The following is a 21,299-nucleotide window of genomic DNA, read 5'->3' as shown; positions in this document are numbered from 1 at the left end:
AGTATAATGCTGTATGAATACTTATCTGTGAAGAGAAAAGCAGAAAGCTGTATTGTTTATTCTGTTGTTAGCTCAAACTGCCACAAATCATGAGCTGCATGAGACTTCATATTTTGCGGTATTCTTAATGAACTTGAGCATTCATTAGAATTCCTGGGTTTTGCTCAGGACTTTTTTAACTCTTGGTTTGCATGCAAATGCAACTTGTGAAAGTAATGACGTTCTACTCAGATAGTACCCTTCAGCCTGATATCACCTGACATATTTCAGATGGTTGCTGAAGCATCAACTCAGTCCTTTGTAGAACAACAAGAACAAGAAGTTTCTGTCCAGGAAGTACAAGAGCTGAAAGATGCTCTCAGCCAAGCTGAAGTGAAGACAAAGGCTTTGGAGGCTCAGGTTGATAGTTTACAAAAGGTAAGAACAACATCAACAAGGTAGGAATAGTGAGCAATTTCAGAATGCTGTACTGCCATCTTAAACGCCTGTGAAGAAAGTGAGGATGTTTGAGGATGTGTGTGCATGTAGTATGTGAAGTGACCTATTGAAGTGACCTATGAAGGCCTCTACCTTGTTGAAAAAGAGGAACTGTAAACTTGGTTTAAATCCTGTGTCTACCACGTCTCACATGGCTTCTTGGAATAAACAAGTGGCAAAAAGAGTTCTATTCTCTCAGCTATTGCATTCAGACAGGACTGGACTCCCCTGTTGTTGATTAGAAGCCTTTAACCTGATACAGTGGCCAGCTAATTCTAGGTCCTTGGAGCTTGTTAGGCTATGTATTTGCCAAAGTAGTTGGTTGTGGCCAATAGTTGCAATCTCTGTTTTTCTCTCTAGACTATAGCAGAAAAGGAAACTGAAGTTAGAAACCTTCAGGAGCAGATAACACAGCTACAATCGGAACTTGCTCGTTTTCATCAAGATTTGCAAGAGAAGACTACGCAGGAAGAACAGCTCAGGCAGCAGATCACTGAGAAGGAAGAGAAAACTAGGAAGACCTTACTTGCAGCCAAGCAGAAAATAGCACAGTTGGCTGGTATTGTATTTTATTGTCTGCCCTTAAGGTGTCTTTTTCTGTTCGGGTTTTTGATTCTTCCTATGGAGAAGCATTTAGACAAGGTGCTTGGGAAAATATGGCCTACTTCATATTTTTTACCTCAAGGTTTTTTCTAGATTAGATGTTACAGGAATTGTTCTAAAAATTAAATTTTAATTCCTTCAGGAGATGATAGAAGTCTATAACCAGCTGTACACTGGAGGCAAAAAAACCATCTGCTTAGTTTATACCAGCCAGCGTGATTACCCCTATCTCTTTATCCTTCTGTTGATTAGAGCAGATTGACCCTACTAACAACTCAAGTAATTTTCCACTTTCTTCTTACCTTCCCTAAGCATACAGATGCAAAGCATACTGCTCCCTCTATTTTTAATTGATGTTAAGAGGAGTGATGGTGTAAGAGCTTGCTGAAAACACCTTGTTCTTTTGTGACTACTTATTTAATTTATATATATTTATTATCCATTTTTGTTTTTAATTTTTTTGCTTGTAATTAAGTAAAAAAAAGGCACATGAAAGTTAAAATTACCTCTTAGTGCTCCTTTGATAGCTTCACATTTTTAAGATTTCAAAATACTTCAGGAACCTAGGAAAACAGCCAGGTATTTAGCACGTAGAGACTTAGTAGGTGGCTTTCCAGTGGCAAGGCTTAATTCTTTCCTATTCTTTTAGGTATGAAAGAACAGCTAACAAAAGAAAATGAAGAGTGGAAGCAGAAGAGCAGCTCATTAGAAGAGCAGAAGACTGAACTGGAGGTGCGGATGAGTGCACTCAAATCACAGTATGAAGGTCGAATCTGCCGTCTGGAAAGGGAGCTTAGAGAACAGCAAGAGCGACACCATGAACAGCGAGATGAGCCACCAGAGTCCACAAACAAGGTACAAAATCCTTGTAGCTAACTGTACAACAGGACACACACAGCTTGCATGTCTCAGGGCTGAACAACAACAGCCACTGTCAGTATGAGCACTGGTGTCCAGTTTGGCTTGGTTTTGCGTATACAATAGTGAATACTCAGAACTGCTTTACGGGATTTTCTGTGAACATTCTAAATAGCAGATGAAAATTCTTGTCATAGGGAACTGTACAAAATACATAATTAAGAAGTATCAATGAGCCAAACAAACCATGTGCTATTCAAGTTCCTCTGTCCCCTGGTTTTGGAAATACACAAGTTGGCTTTAGTAAGGATTCAGAACTTAATTTAAAACTTGTTTCCTGCTGTCGTCAGAATTCCCAGTGCCAACAAGTATACAGTTACATCATTCACTGTGAATTAGCCATTGAGTTGTTTTAACTCTGCTCTCTAGTTCTGTGTTTTTATCCATGCCTTCAGTATAGCGGGTTCTAGCTGCTGTTGTCTCAATAGCTTCAGAAAATACCTGAGAAGTCACTGAATTGGTTTGCATGCTTGATGTGACTGGTATGGTTTGTTCTGGAAAATTTGCAGTAATCATGGAGCCTGACTAGGCATGCTAGCAAATCTGTTAGAGGAACAATTGTTAGTAAAGAGATTGGTCTGCTGAAGCGTGGTACCAAATTACTTGCTCTGCTTCGTATTTGCATGGCACGATACTTCTGTTTCTTACTTAATAGGTCCCAGAGCAGCAGAGGCAAATCTCACTCAAGTCTACTCCAGCTTCAGGTGAAAGAGGAATGTGAGTTAAAGGGTTTGGGGTTTTTGCAGAAGTTCTATGGTTGGTGGTTTTTAGTTTTGTCTTCATCAGGGTGCTCTTCTTTTTAGTAAATCACTGACTTTTTTCACAATTTTTCTTAAGCAACTTTGAAGATACAGATTGACATAAGTTTCTCCTGTTTTTCCAACCATATTTAAACAATAAAGCTTTTGAGCTGTTAAATTGTCGTATTGCACACCAGGAACATGTATCTGGGAAACATAAAACATTTTTATAAATGCTTTCAGACTTCAAAGTTCTTGAAGTTGTATGGTTTTGGTTAACCTTTGATTTAACCTTTAACCTTTTTGGGTTTTGGGGGGATCTTCCTTGTGCAAGAATCTTTAACACGAGAAATGGACTAAATAGATGGTACCTACCAACAAATGAAGTAGTCAAATGCCTAAGCTCTAAAATGGGAAATACTACTGTATTACTAAGTTTGGGTAGCAAACTCCCTTTTAGTTTTCATGGCAGCGTCCTTTTGAAAGCAAGACTTTCAAAAATACCTCTTAAAATTTGGCTGGTCATGGTCTCAACGATGAGATGATGTTGCTCAAACCTGTAAGCTTGCTTTTTTTTTTTTCTTCTTGTAAACAAATTTTGGAAGACAATTCATTATGCCTTTTTCAGGTTTTTAAATTTTAAATATTTAAAAATTTGTAATTCTGGCTATGATAATATAATGATATTTGGTACTTTAAAATCTGTTTTCTGTGCTAACACAGTGAAACCAATATCCTGTTTTTCAGCGCTAGCACTTCAGATCCACCCACAGCGAATATTAAACCAACTCCTGTTGTGTCAACTCCGAGTAAAGTGACTGCTGCTGCAATAGCTGGGAATAAGTCTACTCCAAGAGCCAGTATCCGTCCAATGGTCACCCCTGCTACAGTCACTAATCCTACCACTACTCCAACAGCCACGGTTATGCCCACAACACAGGTGGAGACTCAAGAAGGTGAGTGTTGTAGTATAGTGTAAGGGTCTGCAGTAATCTCAAATGCTATCTTTGCCTTGAAGTCTTGATAATTATTAGCTTGAAAGTACCTAAGTTTTGCTGTCCTTGCATCTCTTTCAACATGGAGTTTTTATGACCACTTCTATTGCAGCAAAGTTCCTGATTCCTCAACTGAAGTCAGGTATAAGCAAGGTTAACTCTACAAAAACTGAATCTGCTTATTTACAGCATTCTGAAATGGAGAATGTGAACTGTACCAGAAATATCAAGACAGTTGAATGTGCCACTGTTTGCCTTTCAGCTATGCAGTCAGAAGGACCTGTGGAGCATGTTCCAGTCTTTGGAAGCACCAGTGGGTCTGTGCGTTCCACCAGTCCTAACGTTCAGACGTCTCTCTCTCAGCCCATCTTGACTGTTCAGCAGCAGACACAAGCAACTGCTTTTGTGCAGCCCACTCAGCAAAGTCATCCTCAGATTGAGCCCGCTAGTCAGGAGCCATCCCCTGCCATTGTGGAAGTTGTACAGAGCTCTCAAATAGAGAGGCCCTCCACTTCTACAGCAGTGTTTGGCACAGGTTGGTTTTACTTTATAGGCCTATCTTTTTGAAAATTTCCTTTTAAGTGGCTCCATTTGAACCCTTGTCAAACCAAGCCCAACTTCAGCAAAAGAATTTGCTCTTTGTTTTTTGTTTTTGTTTTTTTTTTTCTCATTCTTTTCTCCTTAGTTTATTGCGTGTTTTACAAACTTCTGAGGTTAGGCTGCTTTCTTACACCTTCAGAAATGGTATCTCTGAAATGTTATTGTCACTCCATTCCTAAAGTAGAAAATGAAACCTCGTGTTTGTTTATCTCTTCAGAGCAGCAGTGGAGTTCAACGCATTCAGCCTTGCTGGCTCTGTTTCCATGGTACTGTTGGAGCATGTTGATTTTAGGAGTCATGATTAAGCTACTTACGCTGTAATATAAAATACAGAGAGGAACACTAAAAGCTGTTCAGTGTGATACGCTGTTGCACATCTGTTTGCCTTACAGGGTATAGATTTTGGTGTAGAACGTTCATTCCCCAAAATACACTTTTGTAAGCTGCTTTTTTTTCTTTCCCAGCTGATGTTCTGTTAGACTTTTTAGGTGTACTTGTCAAAAGCAAAGATGTTGGAAAACATATTTTAATTGTACCCTGAAGCTTACGTTTGGGGTCAATTAGGTCATGAATATAGGTCCAAGGACATAAGACTTGTAACTAAAGGGGCTGATGTTGTCATGTCCTAGGAAATGGCAGGAGGTGATTCTGATTCTATTTATTGTCATTCAGTGCAGAAAAAGGTGATCTTCGAGTAAAATACTGAACTTTTTGATTTTCTGGTTTGTGTTTTTCTGAAAATAACTGAGAAACACTTTTAAGTTTCAGCTACCCCAAGTTCTTCACTGTCTAAACGTCCACGGGAGGAAGAGGAGGATAATACTGTGGAAAACTCAGACCAGATTTCAGAGGAAACAGTGGATGTACCTCTGCCAAAGAAACTGAGAAGCGTACAGAGAGTTGGACCTGAGGTTTGCCAGAACATGAAATGTTACCACTTAATCTGTCCCTCTGGGAAGAGGGAGTATGTCACTTCAGAGCAAGTCAGTTACTTCTTAATGTGACTTTAATCTATAGGGGAGGAAGCGATTATGTTTAGGTAATGTAAAAGGCAGAGGTCATAGAAGTTGCAGTGAATGATGCAAATCTTAGTGAACTCTAGGATGGAAGAGAGAGGGCCATATCCTAACATTGGGAAGGAAGAAGTTAAAACGTTTTTCAATGTCGTCTGAAAGGTCATTATCTACAGTCATTCTGGAATAAAACACAGTGTGCTTGAGGAGATGCCAGGGAAGCAAAGATGGAATGTTTCATGGAAAACCTTAGTGAAGATGGATGTGAAATATTCGTGTGAGGGAATTGGAATACCCTGTAAAAAAGGAATGAACTTGAGACAGAACCTCACAGCAGGCAACTCAGGAAAAATTATAAGGAAGTCAAAGATGTTTTATTAACTCTGTGTGAGAGGATTGTTGCATAATGTAAAAGGGCAGGATTGTGTCAGAACATTATCACTCAATTAGCTGAGAAAATGGAGGTGGAGTGGGAAACCTTGAGGGTGTTTTTCTGTGAGGAGAGTAGGTCCAGTGAACTGGAATGAGGAAATTGTATTTCTCCACAGCAGAGAAATCTGGGGTGCTAGATAAAAGCAGAGCTAAGGGGTAACAGTAAAAGAAAACCAAAATGTTGCCCATAATCTTTGTGGGAAGATATTCTTTTCTTCTTTTTTTCTTTTAAGTAAACAGTTAAAGAATCAAACTTAAGGACTAATGGTGTTTTAAATGGGAAATATGTATGTTCTTTCAGGAGGAAGTGACAGCAGAAGAGAGCACTGATGGTGAGGTAGAAGCTCAAACATACAATCAAGACTCACAAGACTCAATTGGAGAAGTAAGCATATTTGAAAAGAAATCTTCATTTCAACAGAAATAGAAATAGCTATTTTAATTTTATTTTTTTTAATTTCAAACTCTCAAAGTATTTTTAGAAATGAATCTCAAACCAGATCTCGCAGATTTCCAGTGGAAACCACTTAAAAGCATTTAAAGCTTGGACTAGCTGTGTTCAAGGATAGTCAGTTTTTATTGTACTCTACACATACCTATAGAAGTAAAATTCGGGATGTTAGTGAAGCTTTGCAATTTTAAATTTTAATTTGATGTGTTGTTTTAGCAGTCCTGGTATCCTTAACCCCAGTTTTATATAGAGAAATGAGCCACAGTCTTAAAATGGAATTTGACTTTTCAGTTCTTCACTTATTCTTTTGGAGTCCTTCTCTTTGGTTTCTGGCTTTTCTTTTACAGAAAGATTTGGTAAATCCTTGAGCAAACTTAGTGTTAGATGGGTCATGATGTGATAAACAGTGAAAAAAAGTTGGTTTTGTTCTAGTCCTGGAAAATGCTCATTGTAGCTGTGTTAGGAAAGCCAGATGTAAGTGAAAACCATGAATCTCCTTTCACCTCAGAAACAAGCAAAAGTATAACAAACATCTCCCCACTAAATCCCAGCTGTGTGCTTTCTAACCCACAGGTATCTTTAAACCTTTAACTAAAAGTTCTAGTACTCAGTGTGACTGTGAATTCTGCTGCTAGACAGCCATTTGCAGCACTAAAGTAACATGTTGTTCAGGAAATAGCAGAACGTAGTTATCCTACCTAAGCCGAAAGTCTTGAATGCTGCGAAATGTGTGTGGTAGAGTCCCTGGTTTGGTTTGGTTTGTGTTTTAATGAAGTCTGGGAGGACCTTCCCTGGTGCCTAGTCATGCTTGTCAGATTCTGTTCAAATGTTTTCAATATACACGTGTGCTGAATGCAGAGAGAACCATTTGCTGGCACTGTGTCTGGCTGTCATGTGAACTGCATTACTGTTCCTCCAGACCAGAAGAACTCTAAACCAGCAGAGAGCTGCCTCAGCTATCTACAGTGCTCCTTGTCTCTCTATTTGCTTATTGTGCAGGTGTTGGTGATAGCTCCTCGATGATCTGAAATAGATGGGTGAACATTTAGACAGCATTGTCTGAATGTGCGTTCAAATGCATCCTATGTGAATACAGCATCCCTAATGATGGCACCCATCCCAAATCAGATGTGGAAGTGAAGGGAAAACACTTGTGTTGTAAAGCAAGTTGAGGTTGAGAGCTAGGAGTGGAAGCAGGAAACTCTTAGAAATACAGTGAATGCTTTCTTGAAGAACAGTATGAGAATTGTATATGCTGCATTTTATTTGTTTTTCTTTTGGTAATTTACTTTTATATTTTACAGGGTGTTACACAGGGAGAGTACACTCCCATGGAGGATAGTGAAGAAACTTCCCAGTCTATCCCAATAGATCTAGGACCTCTTCAGTCAGATCAACAGAATACTTCTTCATCTCAGGATGGTCAATCCAAGAGAGATGATGTCATTGTAATTGATAGTGATGATGAAGATGATGATGATGAAGAAAATGAAGGAGAGCAGGAAGTACGTATATCATGGAATTACTTTATCATAGAATCATAGGATGGTTTGGATTTATTTATGTTGTTGTCTTTGATCAGATGTAGAGCCCACCTGGGAGGACTAATTTAATCAAAATTACTGTTTTGGCTGTATAAATAGTCTGTATTTATGTAGTCTCAGCTTCTAGTGTTTCAAAGATACTTGCTAATTCAGCTTTATTTTTTGGAAGACATAAAATTCTGCAATGCCTCTATATTATTAGTGACTGTTCAACATACAAGGGTGACCTCTGTGAGGAGAGGCTGGGGGCTGCCCCGTGCTGGAGCCAGCCTATTCCAGGTGGCTCTGCAGTGGCTCCACTGCAGGACACAGCTGAGCCCATCAGCTGATGAAAACATATATAAGTGCAGTGGTAGTGTGAGGAGGGGGGGAATAATGTGAGAAACAGTCCTGTGAACACACAGGTCAAAGAAGATTGGGAGGGAGGAGGTGCTCCAGGCATCAGAGCAGATATTCCCTGTAACCCACGGAAGATACTGCAGTGGAGCAGGTGTTTCCCTGCAGCCTGTGGAGAGGACCATGGTGCTGCAGGTGGGTGTTTCCTGAAGCAAACTGCAGCCCATGGAGGAGGAGGCTCTGCTGCCAGGAGCTATGGCCCAGTGCAGGAGCAGGTTTGTCCTGAAGGATGGCAGCCCTTCAGTGGGAATGACCCACTGCTGGAGTAGTTCTTGAAGGACTGCGGTCTGTGCAGAGGACCTGATTTTCCCTGAGTTGAGTCTGTTTTGCCCATAGTGGTATTTGAAGAGTGATCTTTCTGCCTTTATCTTGACCCTCAAGTTTTTCCATCTTGTTTTCCACCCTTGTCCTGTTGAAGAGGGAGTGAGGGAGTGCCTGGGTGTGTATCTGGCCACCAGTCAAGGTCAACCTACCACAGCAGTCGAAAAATATAGCTACTCTGTGGGCAGTAAATGTTGAACATCTGCATAAAGAGATCCACAGACAGAGGTGGTCAATGTACTGCAAAGTAGAGTTTACCCCTTCAACATGTGAAATGATTCCACACCCTTTCTGCACTTCCTGAAGGGTTTTTTGTGCTCTTGTAGGACTATGAAGATGAGGAAGAAGAAGATGAGGATGATGATGAAGACACAGGAATGGGAGATGAAGGTGATGACAGTAATGAAGGAACTGGTAGTGCTGATGGTAATGATGGGTATGAAGCAGATGATGCTGAGGTGAGATTTGTACCTTTTTTTGTTGCCTGTTAAATTTCTTGGAATAAACTGGTAGTGTAATGCATCTGCAGAGATTTCAGTACTTTAAAGAGAAAATCTTATATGAATTCATCTGAGATAGTTGAGGCTGCTAGTAGATGATGGTGGCTTCTGCATTTTCTCAAGAAAAATCAGCTTTGAACGTTTAAGAGGGCTGAATGAAAATGCAAAGTACAGGAGTGAACAATAAATACTGTCATTGCAAAGCTGGTAAGGCAGTTCATTCAAAAGCTGGGTATTTCTTTATTATTATTAAGTGATGATGGCTACGTTGTTCGCGTTTGTGAAAATCTGAAATCTCATACAGTTCTGTAAGTTTACATGATTTTGTAGATATTTACAGAAATATTTTAAGATTTTCATATATTTTACTTTGTTTACATTCTTAATACTTTTTTACTGCTTTGCAGACTGTAAGTTGTTTTGTGCTAAGTCACATTATGGTTTTTTTAGGGTGCTGATGGTACAGATCCTGGAACAGAAACTGAGGAAAGCATGGGAGGAGGTGAAAGCAACCAGAGGGCAGCAGATTCTCAAAACAGTGGTATGGTTATTCCACGTTTCCTCAAAGTCTTTCTGTGAGGGAGGAAAATGTAGAACCTGTTTTGCATGTGTTAAAATACTCAAAAGTAAGAATATAAGGCAAAATGCGGCAGGCCATTTTAACTTGAAATTTAGATTTCTTTTGAAATGTTTTCTGGTTATATTCTACATTCCTTTGAAAACCGTGCAAGCTCTTGTTGCTATGTTGATTAATCTCCTCCTCTGAATCAACACTTGAATAGTCAGTAGGGATTTTTGGTGCTCGTGTTGACGCAACTGGCACAAGTCCTCTTTTTAAGTGATTTTAAATAACGGTACTGAGCTGTCCCCACTCTTGCAAGGGTAGAAATGTCTGTGTTAATGTGGTAGTAGATTTTGAAAACTTGCCTTCATGTTTTTAACTCAATTTGGAGGGCATGGGTTTACTCTTTTACATGTCTCTGTTTTAGGAGAAGGGAGTACAAGTGCTGCGGAGTCCACTTTTCCTCATGAAAGCTCAAGAGAACAACAGCCATCATCTGCCTCAGAGAGACAGGCCCCGCGGCCCCCACAGTCGCCACGCAGGCCACCACATCCGCTGCCTCCACGACTGACTATTCATGCTCCTCCTCAGGAGCTGGGTCCCCCAGTACAGGTATAACCCATCTCTGGCGGTTCACAAGACTTAAAAAGTTACTGTATGATTTCTTCTAAATAAAACCTAAGGCCTATGTCTGTTGCAAGAACAGATGACATCTGTTTGGCATCCTAAAAATGGTAGCTGAGCAAACAGACCTGACATCACCATCAGACCATCTCATCCTGCAGGTTATGGCTGGACAGGGAACAGTGAAACCATTGAAACTCATGATGGATTTATGTCTTGAAGTTGTTATACCAGTGTTGTTTCAGGCAGTGAGTGCTGATATTTCAACTACAAAAGCTATTCTTGTGCAGGTTGTAACTCAGATAGCTTGGCAGGGGTTTTTTAGTCTCTGCTCCAATGCATGTTGGACAAAGGAATGTTGTCGTTATTTTGTGAGTTAAATCTTTCATGGTCAGTGTCTGACCGATGATTGTGCTTTGACGTAGACCTATAGATTTTGTAAATGAAAATATCACAACCTGAGTTTTGCAAAAATATCCTGACTGAAATTATCCTTTACCATTAAATTGTCCTGAGGCTTAGGGCCACAGTATTTCTGTGTTCAAGTTTTCTGTCCTCAGTAGGAAGTTGAGTAAAATTGTAATGTCACTTACCTAGAATTTAAACCTACATGATTCTCTGTTATGGCTAGACCAGGCAGCAGATACGAGTTGTGGGGTAGCTGCTGTCATGATATGTTCTTTAAGAAGAATTACTGAGCAGTATTGCACACTGACACATCATTGTTACACGTGGGAATTCCAGGAAAGCATTCACACTACATTTTTTTTTTCACTATAAAGAGAATCCAGATGACTCGAAGACAGTCGGTGGGGCGTGGACTTCAGCTGACTCCTGGTATAGGTGGGATGGTAAGTACATGAAAGTCTACTACTGAAAAAAACAGCAGTGTGGGAACATTCATAACTCTTGAGTTTTATTTTCTATTTTAAGGAAGCCTAGCTACTGACTTTAGACATGGGATGGTTTCTGTAGCCTTGCAGATCATATCTTAGTCATCTTAGTTTCTGTATTAATGGAAGGCAAATACTAGAAAAGTCCCAGGAAGGTAAAGCTCTTCAAAAGAGATTTAATTGGTTTTGTCCAAGGTACCTTTAGTCACTTGTTTTTAGGATCAGTCTTTAAAGTGGATATATTACTTGAAAAAAACGTTTTCAGCCTCACCCTAAGGAAACAAGGCTAATTCATTTATGCTTTCTCTATGTCTCCTTGAGCTCATTTTGAACCCTTTATCCAACCTGAACAGAACTTTATCTAACTTTGACAGAATGAATGCAAGTTCAGTGAGGGAGGGGATCTTTCTGACTAAGAAGTATCTCTTCTGAGATCGAAGGCGTCAGCTCAGTTTTTGATCGTGTGTATCTGTCATTCAGTTTCTGCTTGGAACTGGCCTCAGTACATAGTGACTGAGCTCATGGGAGGGAGCTTAGGAGTGTTTTGAAGAGGGGTTTGGAAGACACGGAAGACCAGGAGGTGAAGAGAATGCCTTATGAAGGCTGAGGGAAGAGGGAGCCAAGCTGTCGGACTTTGTAGGCAATGCAGGAACAAAGGGCACAAGTCTGTAGGGAACAGATTGTTTGATATGTGAGAAATTCCATATGGTAGGTACATTACAGCAATACAGATTGAGACAGATAATTCTTATCTGCTTATGAATGAGTCACTCTGAGATTCCTTTGTAGTCAAGGGAGAGATGTGGCACTTTGATGGTACGATGACCTCGTGGAGTAGATGTCTAAAAATCCTCTGAAAGATGGGTGCCCTGCAAGTGTATGGGTTTCAGTTTGGTTTGGTTTTTTTAATCAGCTAAGTGCAATCTGTATAACTAGTTCAGATTTGGATGTCCAGAATCAGACAATAATTTTGTTACAGCTAAATCTGTCTTTTTTCTTTTTTTTTCTCTTCTTTTTTCTTTTTCTGGACATTGCGGGGGAAAAAATGATGGAGTAGATGTCTAAAAATCCTCTGAAAGATGGGTGCCCTGCAAGTGTATGGGTTTCAGTTTGGTTTGGTTTTTTTAATCAGCTAAGTGCAATCTGTATAACTAGTTCAGATTTGGATGTCCAGAATCAGACAATAATTTTGTTACAGCTAAATCTGTCTTTTTTTCTTTTCTCTTTTTTTTTTTCTTTTTCTGGACATTGCGGGGAAAAAAATGAAGCGACCTTTAACTTGGCTTGGTGGAAACTGGAAATACGTTGTGGACTCTCCTATCAGTCTCTCTTCTTTTCTTTTTCCAGCAGCAGCACTTCTTTGATGACGAGGACAGAACAGTTCCAAGCACACCAACTCTTGTAGTGCCACATCGTACAGATGGGTTTGCAGAAGCCATTCAGTAAGTAGATGTAAAGAAAAAAGTCATGTAATTCTTTCTGGTTTTCAGTGGACTGAAAAGAAATTCAAACAAAATGAACTTGTAAATTGGAGCAATGTGCTAAAACCTGCTAGATAGTATGATAGATGACTGCTTCTACAGATGAGTAATCAGTATTTGCACTGTGTATCATGAAATGTGTCGGCAAATTAGGAGACAGGACATCTCCAATGTATTGTAACTTACTGATTTGAGAGGAGATTAATTAAAAAAATACGTTCTTCTCTGCTCTCACTGCTCCCCCACCTAATACTACCAGTAAATGTAGAAGAAGTTGTCTTTGGTTTTGGATTTGGGATGGTTTTGGACATTTTCAGTAATCCACTTAACTGTGACAATTCATAGGATGAACACGTAAAGAATATTCTCTTCAGGACTTTTTTTTACTGATTTCTGATGAAGTCTGAATAAGTTAGAGAAACTGATGTCTATTTAATTAGGAGTAGTTTAGCTTATATTTATGGTCAGTATTAATTAATTTTGTCGTATGCATAATTCTCTTATTTTGGTCAGAAAGTTCTTTTCCCTGGCCTGTCCCCAGTCATTGGAAAAATTGCAGAATTCCTTAAATCTTTGTTTTGATAGTTCCCCCCAGGTAGCTGGAGTGCCTAGATTCAGATTTGGACCCCCTGAAGATATGCCACAAACCAGCTCAAGTCACTCTGATCTCGGTCAGCTTGCATCACAAGGAGGTAAACCATTTCTGTACTTTCTTTTCCACAGTTGCTCAGGTAAAAACCAAAACAGTGTCAGTAAAATGCAGTTCGACTTCAGGTACTTCCTGAAGTGTGGAGACCTGCGACTCAAATAATTGTCAGCGGAGAGAGACTAACAGAAAGCAAAAAGGTGTTTCCTTGAAGCTGCTGCACTTCTATTTGTAATATGGTTTAAAAATTGGGACGCTTCTGTGGTTAGGAACAACAGGCTTGTGAACCAGAGAAGCTGAAATGTTATGTAGGGCAAATTGCCTGCTGAGCACAAGAATCTTCATTTAAGGAGAAATGAATAATTGAAGGAATGGCTGTTAACTGTAATTACACTGTTGATTGTAGCTTTGCCGTGGAAAAATAATAGGGGAAAACAGCAAAAGCAAAGATATCTTTGGGATATATCTTTACCCGCTAAGACGTGGCCAGGTAGTTTGTCCTGAATCAGTTGCTTTCCCCTGCATCCCTGTCAATGTGGAATGCAGTTCTTTGAAGAAAGCTTACAGCAAAATAATGGCATAAGAAAAGAATGAGAGTAAAACAGATGGAAATACTTCTTTGAAGAAAGCTTACAGCAAAATAATGGCGTAAGAAAGGAATTGAGAGTAAAACAGATGGAAATACTTTCATCAAGGTTTTACCTTTCAATAAGTTATTATTTGCTCTGGCATTAAGCCAAAACAGCTTAAAATAACAAAAATCTCCATGTTTAAGTACAAATCACTGGATTTCATCAGTTGGACAGAGAGAAGATATTTAATCTGTTTTTTAACTGGCTGTTTCAGTTGTTACTAAAACTTTGCGTTGCAGGTCTAGGAATGTATGAAACACCGCTGTTCCTTGCTCATGAGGAAGAATCAGGCGGTCGCAGCGTTCCCACAACACCATTACAAGTAGCAGCACCGGGTAAGTGGCAAGAAATTTGCAGGCTGAAGTAAAGGCTGGAAATTTTGACTTTCCAGAAAAGAATTAGATTACTGTGATTGTAGCGCTTAGTGCTGCGGCAGGCACATTCAGTAGCCTTTTCTCCAACCTGCCTAAGACTTCCGTAGGTTTTCTGTAAGCAGTTCAGACTAAATCGATGTTTATTGAAATGCCTTTCCTGTACAGTGACAGTTTTTACTGAAAGTGCCTCAGCTGACGCCTCAGAGCACGCTTCTCAGTCTGTTCCAATGGTGACCACATCCACTGGCAATCTTTCCACCACGACGGAGGCTGGAGCGGGTGATGATGGGGATGAAGTTTTTGCAGAGGCAGAATCTGAAGGGTAAACTATGACTTGTTAGGGTCACTAAGACTTGATGTCATGTTAGTTTTACTGATCTGTTTTCATCCAAGTGTCTGTGATTCATGCTCCATTTAATCTGTGCTGGTGGGCAGGATGGCTCAAACAGGATTTAGTAATCTTGTCATGCAGTCTGACCTTCTCTTCTAAAACTAGAGATTCTCTTCTGATTTAACATAGCTAATATAAAAGTAACAAAAAAAAATTCTGTGATTTTCAGAATGCAGAGGGCTCTGTAGTAGTCAAATACTGACAGTAAAGGCCCTTGTTTGAAGAAGTGAGGTTTGTAGAATAAAGGCTGAAGAATTCCTGTGTGTTGAGAAGATCACTCCTCTCCTCGTTACAAAGCAAGCATATATAATTAAGTCGTTCAGTTAAGGCAGTGCATGTACAAAAGAGGTAGCACAAGGTGGGCAAAAAGAAGTTCTCAAGGAGTTGATAGAGAAATTATTTTTGTCTTCCACTTAGAAAGTGCAATTTTAAGTATTTATAATAATTGCTATATTTTGTATTATCAAATATATTACAAATCTAAAAGGAGATAGGTTCTAATTTTATGATATATATTACTCTTCATATTTATTAAAATAATTTAAGATGTGTAGTTCACAATTTACCTAAATTTTTATCTACTGATTGCAGGAGGTAGGAGATTTGGTAATGAGGAAATGAAATGTTACTGCAGTAATTTATTGTTAAGGTCTCAGATTTGTTTCTTACAAAACCTGACCTTTAGTGAATTAGAAGTGTTTCCATAGTGGAACTAAATGGTTCACAGAACAATCTGTATTTCAGAACAGGCTTTTAGCTTGATAGGAGAGCAAGTCAATCTGCTGTTAGTAGAGAACAGATATTTCCCACAATTTATAAGTTTTAGTTATCATCTTCTAATGGTTTTTATTTACTAATCAAAATAAATAAAATACATACCAAAAGTGAGCTGTGTTTAAGCTAAATTGGATGTTTAGGTTTTCTTTCAGCCCTATAGTGCTTTTTGGTTATCTTTTGAAAGCAGAGTCCAAATAACTTGGGTATTGCACCAATGAATAATCTTTAGGCATAGTTGGACAGAGGTGGTCTCTCCCCTTCGTTCTTCTGCCTAAACACAAACACCATCACGTTAGGGTTTTTTTAGGAAGCTTTCTACTCCAGTGTGACACTTTTTTTCCCCTGAGCTTCTTGAAACTATGAGAATACACTTGCATGTTTTTCCTCTCCCTCCTTCTCTTCTAGAATTACTTCAGAAGCAGGCCTAGAAATCGATAGCCAGCAAGAAGAAGAATCTGTTCAAGCATCTGATGAGTCAGATCTTCCTTCGACTAGTCAAGATCCTCCTTCTAGTTCATCTGCAGGTGTGGGTTAATTCCTGTGTGCAGTCGTTTCATGCCAATTCGTTCAGTGTGGGAAGTTTTTGGACCAGCATTGTGCACTGCTGGAAGCCAAAATACAAACAATAAGATAGAACTCTTAGAGCAAGATCACGTCTAGATGCTTGTAGTCTTCATGGCAAACAATTTTTTCTTGAACCCCAGTATCTAGAGTAGGCCATAGTAAGAATAATGCCTTAAGGAGCAAAAATTACTGATACTTTGGTTATTCTAGCCACTGTTATATTTGATGTTAGATTTTAAAACATTTTTTAATTCAATTCAGTTGTCAAAGAACAGTAAGTAAATCACTGTTACAGATTTGGCCAGCTGGGCTGTATCCTGGACTGCAGCTGGGCTGCATCACAAGAAGTGTGGTCAGCAGGGCAAGGGAGGTGATTCTGCCCCTCTGCTCTGCTCTTACCCTACCTGGAGTGCTGTGTCCAGTTCTGGGGCCCCCAGCACAAAAAGGACACTGAGCTGATGGAGTGGGTCCAGAGGAGGGCCACGAAGTTGATCAGAGAACTGGAGCATCTTCCCTGTGAAGACAGGCTGTGAGAGTTGGGACTGTTCAGCCTGGAGAAGAGAAGGCTCCAGGGAGACCTTATTGTGGCCTTCCAGTTCCTGAAGGGGTCCTACAGGAAAGCTGGGGAGGGACTTTTTACCAGGGCAGGTAGCGACAGGACAAGGAGCAATGGCTTTAAACTGGAAGAGGGTAGATTTAGACTGGATATTAGGAAGAAATTCCTTACTGTGAGGGTGGTGAGGCCCTGGCACAGGTTGCCCAGGGAAGCTGTGGATGCCCCCTCCCTGGCAGTGTTCAAGGCCAGGTTGGATGGGGCTTTGAGCAGCCTGGGCTGGTGGGAGGTGTCCCTGCCCATGGCAGGGGCTGGACTGGAGGAGCTTTAAGGTCCCTTCTAACTCTAACTGTTCTATGATTTACCACTTAGCAGAGGAGATTAAAGAGGTCCCAAACTTACTTGTTTTGAGGCTTTTATTTATATCAGACATGTCAATGAAATCACCTTCATAATTTTTAAAGTAAATTTGAGAGCATGATGCATATCAAATAATGTAAACATTAACAGTGAGAAACTGTACTAGACACAGACATTATTTCCTGTACTTGCACTTCTTCACAGACACAAGCAGCAATCAGCCTAAGCCGTTTCGACGTGTCAGACTTCAGCCGCCGACATTAAGAACTGGTGTTCGTGGTCGTCAGTTCAACAGACAGAGGGGTAAGTGTTTGTGGTTGCTCACATTCAGACTTTTTCAGACAAGTTTTTAATACTCCCTGCGGGAACCATGTATGAAGCACTACTTGTATGCTTGTAAGACACTGAATAGTTCAGCATCCCTGCTCGAGCTTTCACTGTTACCCTAACAGCTCTGTGGTTTCATTTTAGTCTGTCAGCCTGAGCGTTTGTTATATAGGCAGACTTTCTTCTTATGTGGCACTTGGTTCTTAGCAGTGGAGGGAAAGTAAACAGTAGTAGATCTTGAACTCGAGAGTTTTAAAAGAGGATTTTAAAAATAATGTTAGGACATAAATTTTGAATTTTTTTTACCATTACTTAGCTGTTTCCCATTTGGTCTATTAAAGGTTCCATTATTATGACTTACACTGATTTAAAACAAAATAAGTTTATGGAAGTATTACAGACCTTTGTAATGCAGTATAGAATCAAACTCCAACAATAAATTATTGTTTGCAACTTCTGTGTTAAGAAGAATCCTTAGAGGAACTGTATTCAGTTTAGCATTATTTTAACATTGCAGAGGCCTTGATACTAGCATTGAAATAGAGATATCTGGTATTTTAAAGGAAAAAAGTGAGCAGGTGGACCTAATTCTATGATTTTATGACCCAAGACAGATTTTCTTTCTAGTCTGTCACCATTTCTTTGATAATAAAAAAGGAGGGACTAACTGGTTTCAGATATGGTGAGAATGCTGTATGTGTTTGGCACGGGCCCAAGATAGGATCACGAACACCACCCTTTTAAATTACAGGGGTATAACGTATCTGGATTGCTGGGCTCTGTGGGAGGCAGCGGCAGCTTGAATTGTATCAGAAAGCGGCAGCAATTCCTTACAGAGGATGAAAATGTATCACATGGAAAGGACTTCTATTAATGCATTTGTTTTCTTTCCCAACACAGGTGTAACTCATGCAATGGGAGGCAGAGGAGGCCTGAACAGAGGAAATATCAGTTAAAGGATCTGTAAAGTAACTACAGCTGTGTGTACAAAAGTGCCAGTTTGCCTGTGGTTGCTTTAGTGTAATGAAGCCAGAGCTTAAAGCAGCATTTTATACTTAGATTTGTGTGCACACATTTCAGTGTCTTTATTAATAAAAATAGACAAAATGTCAACATTCAAATGGCATCTTTTTTTAAAGTCCTCTTGAGCATCACTTGCTAGGACAGTTGTACCAGTCTTTGGACACAGTCTTTCCTGTGAGAGCGGTAACAGGTCTGGCTATTCTTTTGCCAATATCCAAACTGTAGTACCGATCTGAAATGAAGATACATCACAATTAAATTCCAGAAACTACACCGACTACCTGGAAAGAATCTTTAAGTTAAAGCCTTCCTTTTAATTTCATTTAGGTGTGAATAGCAGATTTTTCATTCCACATACATATGCGGAGCTGAGAACCTATAATAGTGAGCTTTTGTCCTCAACTTTATTTTCCACACGTCCTTCTTTGTGGTTAGCAAAGTTCTATAGTCCTGCTAATAATTAAATCTGTCCCAACACCAGGGAGTAGGGAAGACCGCTCTTACACTGCTAGAACACAGAAATAGGCTTAAGAATTTAGAAATGAAACAAACTAGAAACAAAACAATCCTGCACTGGCTACAGAAGTGGGAACTGTGCTCCCTGAGTGCTAACTGGTCCATGTTAAGGGTAGGAATTAAATCATACTGGCTTACTTTTAGTATCCTGTCTTTGGATAGGGCTAGTTCTTAGAGCTTTTTTTATCCTGAAAAGTCCAGAAAATTCTGAGGAATGCTTTTACATGATCCTGACTGGAGGGAAAGGATCTACCTGGTCTGGAATCATAAATATTTTTTCCCTGTGAAGCTAAGTGGTTTGTGTCCCTCCCCTGTTGTCGTCGTCGTCGTCGTTTGGTTTGGCTTTTTTGTCAGAAAAATAGTTCCATGGAAGCCAGTGAAAACACTGTGTAGTGGTCCAAGGATTTCACTCTATCATTAATACAATGTGCCAGGTTTTTGTCGCTTTATGAGCCTGGAGTCTGATGGCAGTGTGCTTCACAGCTGGCTAGTTTGAATCATTGTACCTTGTTGCTGCTAGTTGTCCTGTAACTGCTGATTTTTAATAGAAACATCTCTTGATTGCAGGCAACGTTTTAATTCTCAGGACTTCTTAGTAGTGCTTGCAAAGTTACAAGCAGTGACCTTTGAAAGCTCAGATACATCGGCTGCTTTCTTCCCCATCCCTTAGTCTTTTGAGATGCCTAGTAGCTTGCATTAACTTTAACTTACTGTAAGAGAAGGCATAATAATCATAGCCGTCTGGCTTATTGTGGTTGGGTAGTGATACAGTTGAATGAATGACTTTCGGGAGCCCTCTCCAGTAGGTAGTCATTTTGATTTCCTTATGCAAAACTCCTGCAAAGTAAAAGCAAACTTCAGTTAGAAGGTGTTAAAGTGTGTTCTGCTGTAAGCTGTCATTTGCTTGTATAGTCCACAGCAAGTGAGATCTATTGGATTAAAAAATAAAAATTAAAAGTGCTATATTTTTAAAAAATTGAACAGAATGTTGTGTTTCAGAAACTCCTAAGATTAAAGCCGTTGTATAAAAGAAACATAATAAACATAAGTTACCAGACGGATATGGGTTGATTCTGACAGTCTGAATAATGGCTGGCATTCTTACTGCACGTGGAAAGCGTCTCCTTATTACAAGTCTTGGGACAAAAGCTGGGTATCTTACGGTAATGTGGGTTCTTCTTCGACACTTCCTGGCTGGTTCTTGTTTGTACACATACTGTTGCATGTTGCCATCTAAAACAGACATTTGTTTGGTTAAAAAACTAACCAAACGAAAAACCCCACCAAATCACCAGCTAGATCGGATATTAAAAAGTCACTGATACCCCTATCACATGCAGGAAATCAGTAGTATCATCTTAATACATCAACAGCTCTTGCAGCCTTCCTCTTTTTATATCCATTCCTACATTTTGAGATAAGAGCCTTGTTGTCTAAACCATTAAAGGGACATTAAAGGTCAGCTAGTTCCAACCATTGCACTTCGAGATGTAGCACCAGATAAAGCTTATTTTAGTGTTTGTCTGCTATGATGCCTTAAGGTTCTGTCTACTTCAAAATGTATCTAAAGTCTGTAAGTGCTAATAAAGATTTTCAAAGCTTCAGGCTATTTTTTGACCATTTAGCACACTGACATCACTTACATTTCTGGCTTTGAAATAAATTAAGTCTTTCAGTCAAGAGAAACAGTGGCTTAATCCTAAAGCAATTCAAGCAACTGTTGATCATCTGTGAACTTCTGAAATAGAAGATGTACCTTTTTTGATAAAATAAACGGATTCTGGTCTGTTGTTATATCTTGCTACAGGGAGGGTTGCTACTATTTTCCCACTTAGCCCTGCAAATCCATTAGCAAGAGGTTTGGGATAGCCTTTATCCATAACGCCGTTCGTGAAACGCCAGTATAGGGGTCCCTACGGATTTAAGGGAAAAAATGAGTTTTAGATGAAATTCATTCTTGGTAACTGAGCTTCAACAGACATGAAAAACGGTAGTAATGCTAGCACTTTGATAGCTACATGGTACAACTGACTGGCACCACTCCTCCTATGCCCGTTAAAAAGAGGAAAAAAATACTGTAACTTTGTAAAATACCTTCTGCAGTCTGTTTTTACCACCACCTTTGAGTGAGAATCAAGTGTCTTGGAAATGAATTGTTAAAAGTAGTTACTGAACAAAGTTTGCTTTCTAAATCTCTAAATTTTTGCAGCTGCTTGACCTCCTGGACTGCGTGATTAATTGAGAAATAACGGTAATGGCTAATGGTGTGTGCGTTTCGTTGTCATCTTTCAGGAAGGGAAATGTATTGGCAACAAATTTAAGCTGTGTGCAGACAAGGGAAAGACATGATGAAATACCCACACTTTAAAGAGCTGGATTTTTATGAAGTGTGGCTCATATGTAAATATTACTTAACTATCAGTTACTGTAGCAATGCTTTGTCCTAGCTAATTAAAAGGGAAAAAACCCCAATGGATTGAGGGTTTTTTTTCCGAGAAGCACCATCTCACGGCAGGTGTGGGGGACTGGGGAAGAGACTTCACCCACAAAGCTTCACCCCCACCAGGCTCTTTGAAAGCGCCGTTT

General features: G+C 39.6%; 1 protein-coding gene across 1 annotated transcript in view; it reads left to right on the top strand.

Annotated features, from left to right (window-relative positions):
• Nucleotides 1-18,130, top strand: part of TPR (translocated promoter region, nuclear basket protein) — a 40,507-nt gene extending 22,377 nt beyond the window's left edge. The window contains exons 32-51 of the mRNA XM_010184129.1: nt 271-417; nt 838-1,036; nt 1,730-1,935; nt 2,654-2,715; nt 3,486-3,694; nt 3,996-4,268; nt 5,096-5,244; nt 6,080-6,163; nt 7,534-7,734; nt 8,817-8,948; nt 9,441-9,531; nt 9,980-10,164; nt 10,959-11,027; nt 12,417-12,511; nt 13,136-13,242; nt 14,068-14,163; nt 14,368-14,524; nt 15,776-15,894; nt 17,052-17,150; nt 18,075-18,130. Of these exons, the coding sequence (XP_010182431.1) occupies nt 271-417; nt 838-1,036; nt 1,730-1,935; nt 2,654-2,715; nt 3,486-3,694; nt 3,996-4,268; nt 5,096-5,244; nt 6,080-6,163; nt 7,534-7,734; nt 8,817-8,948; nt 9,441-9,531; nt 9,980-10,164; nt 10,959-11,027; nt 12,417-12,511; nt 13,136-13,242; nt 14,068-14,163; nt 14,368-14,524; nt 15,776-15,894; nt 17,052-17,150; nt 18,075-18,130 (2,736 nt within the window). The remainder of the gene's footprint in view (nt 1-270; nt 418-837; nt 1,037-1,729; nt 1,936-2,653; nt 2,716-3,485; nt 3,695-3,995; nt 4,269-5,095; nt 5,245-6,079; nt 6,164-7,533; nt 7,735-8,816; nt 8,949-9,440; nt 9,532-9,979; nt 10,165-10,958; nt 11,028-12,416; nt 12,512-13,135; nt 13,243-14,067; nt 14,164-14,367; nt 14,525-15,775; nt 15,895-17,051; nt 17,151-18,074) is intronic.
• Nucleotides 18,131-21,299: the final 3,169 nt, after the last annotated feature.

This window comes from Mesitornis unicolor, unplaced genomic scaffold (assembly GCF_000695765.1).
Source record: "Mesitornis unicolor isolate BGI_N332 unplaced genomic scaffold, ASM69576v1 scaffold4325, whole genome shotgun sequence".
NCBI classification, from domain to species: Eukaryota; Metazoa; Chordata; class Aves; order Mesitornithiformes; family Mesitornithidae; genus Mesitornis; species Mesitornis unicolor.
This window is presented reverse-complemented; position numbering and strand designations above follow the sequence as displayed.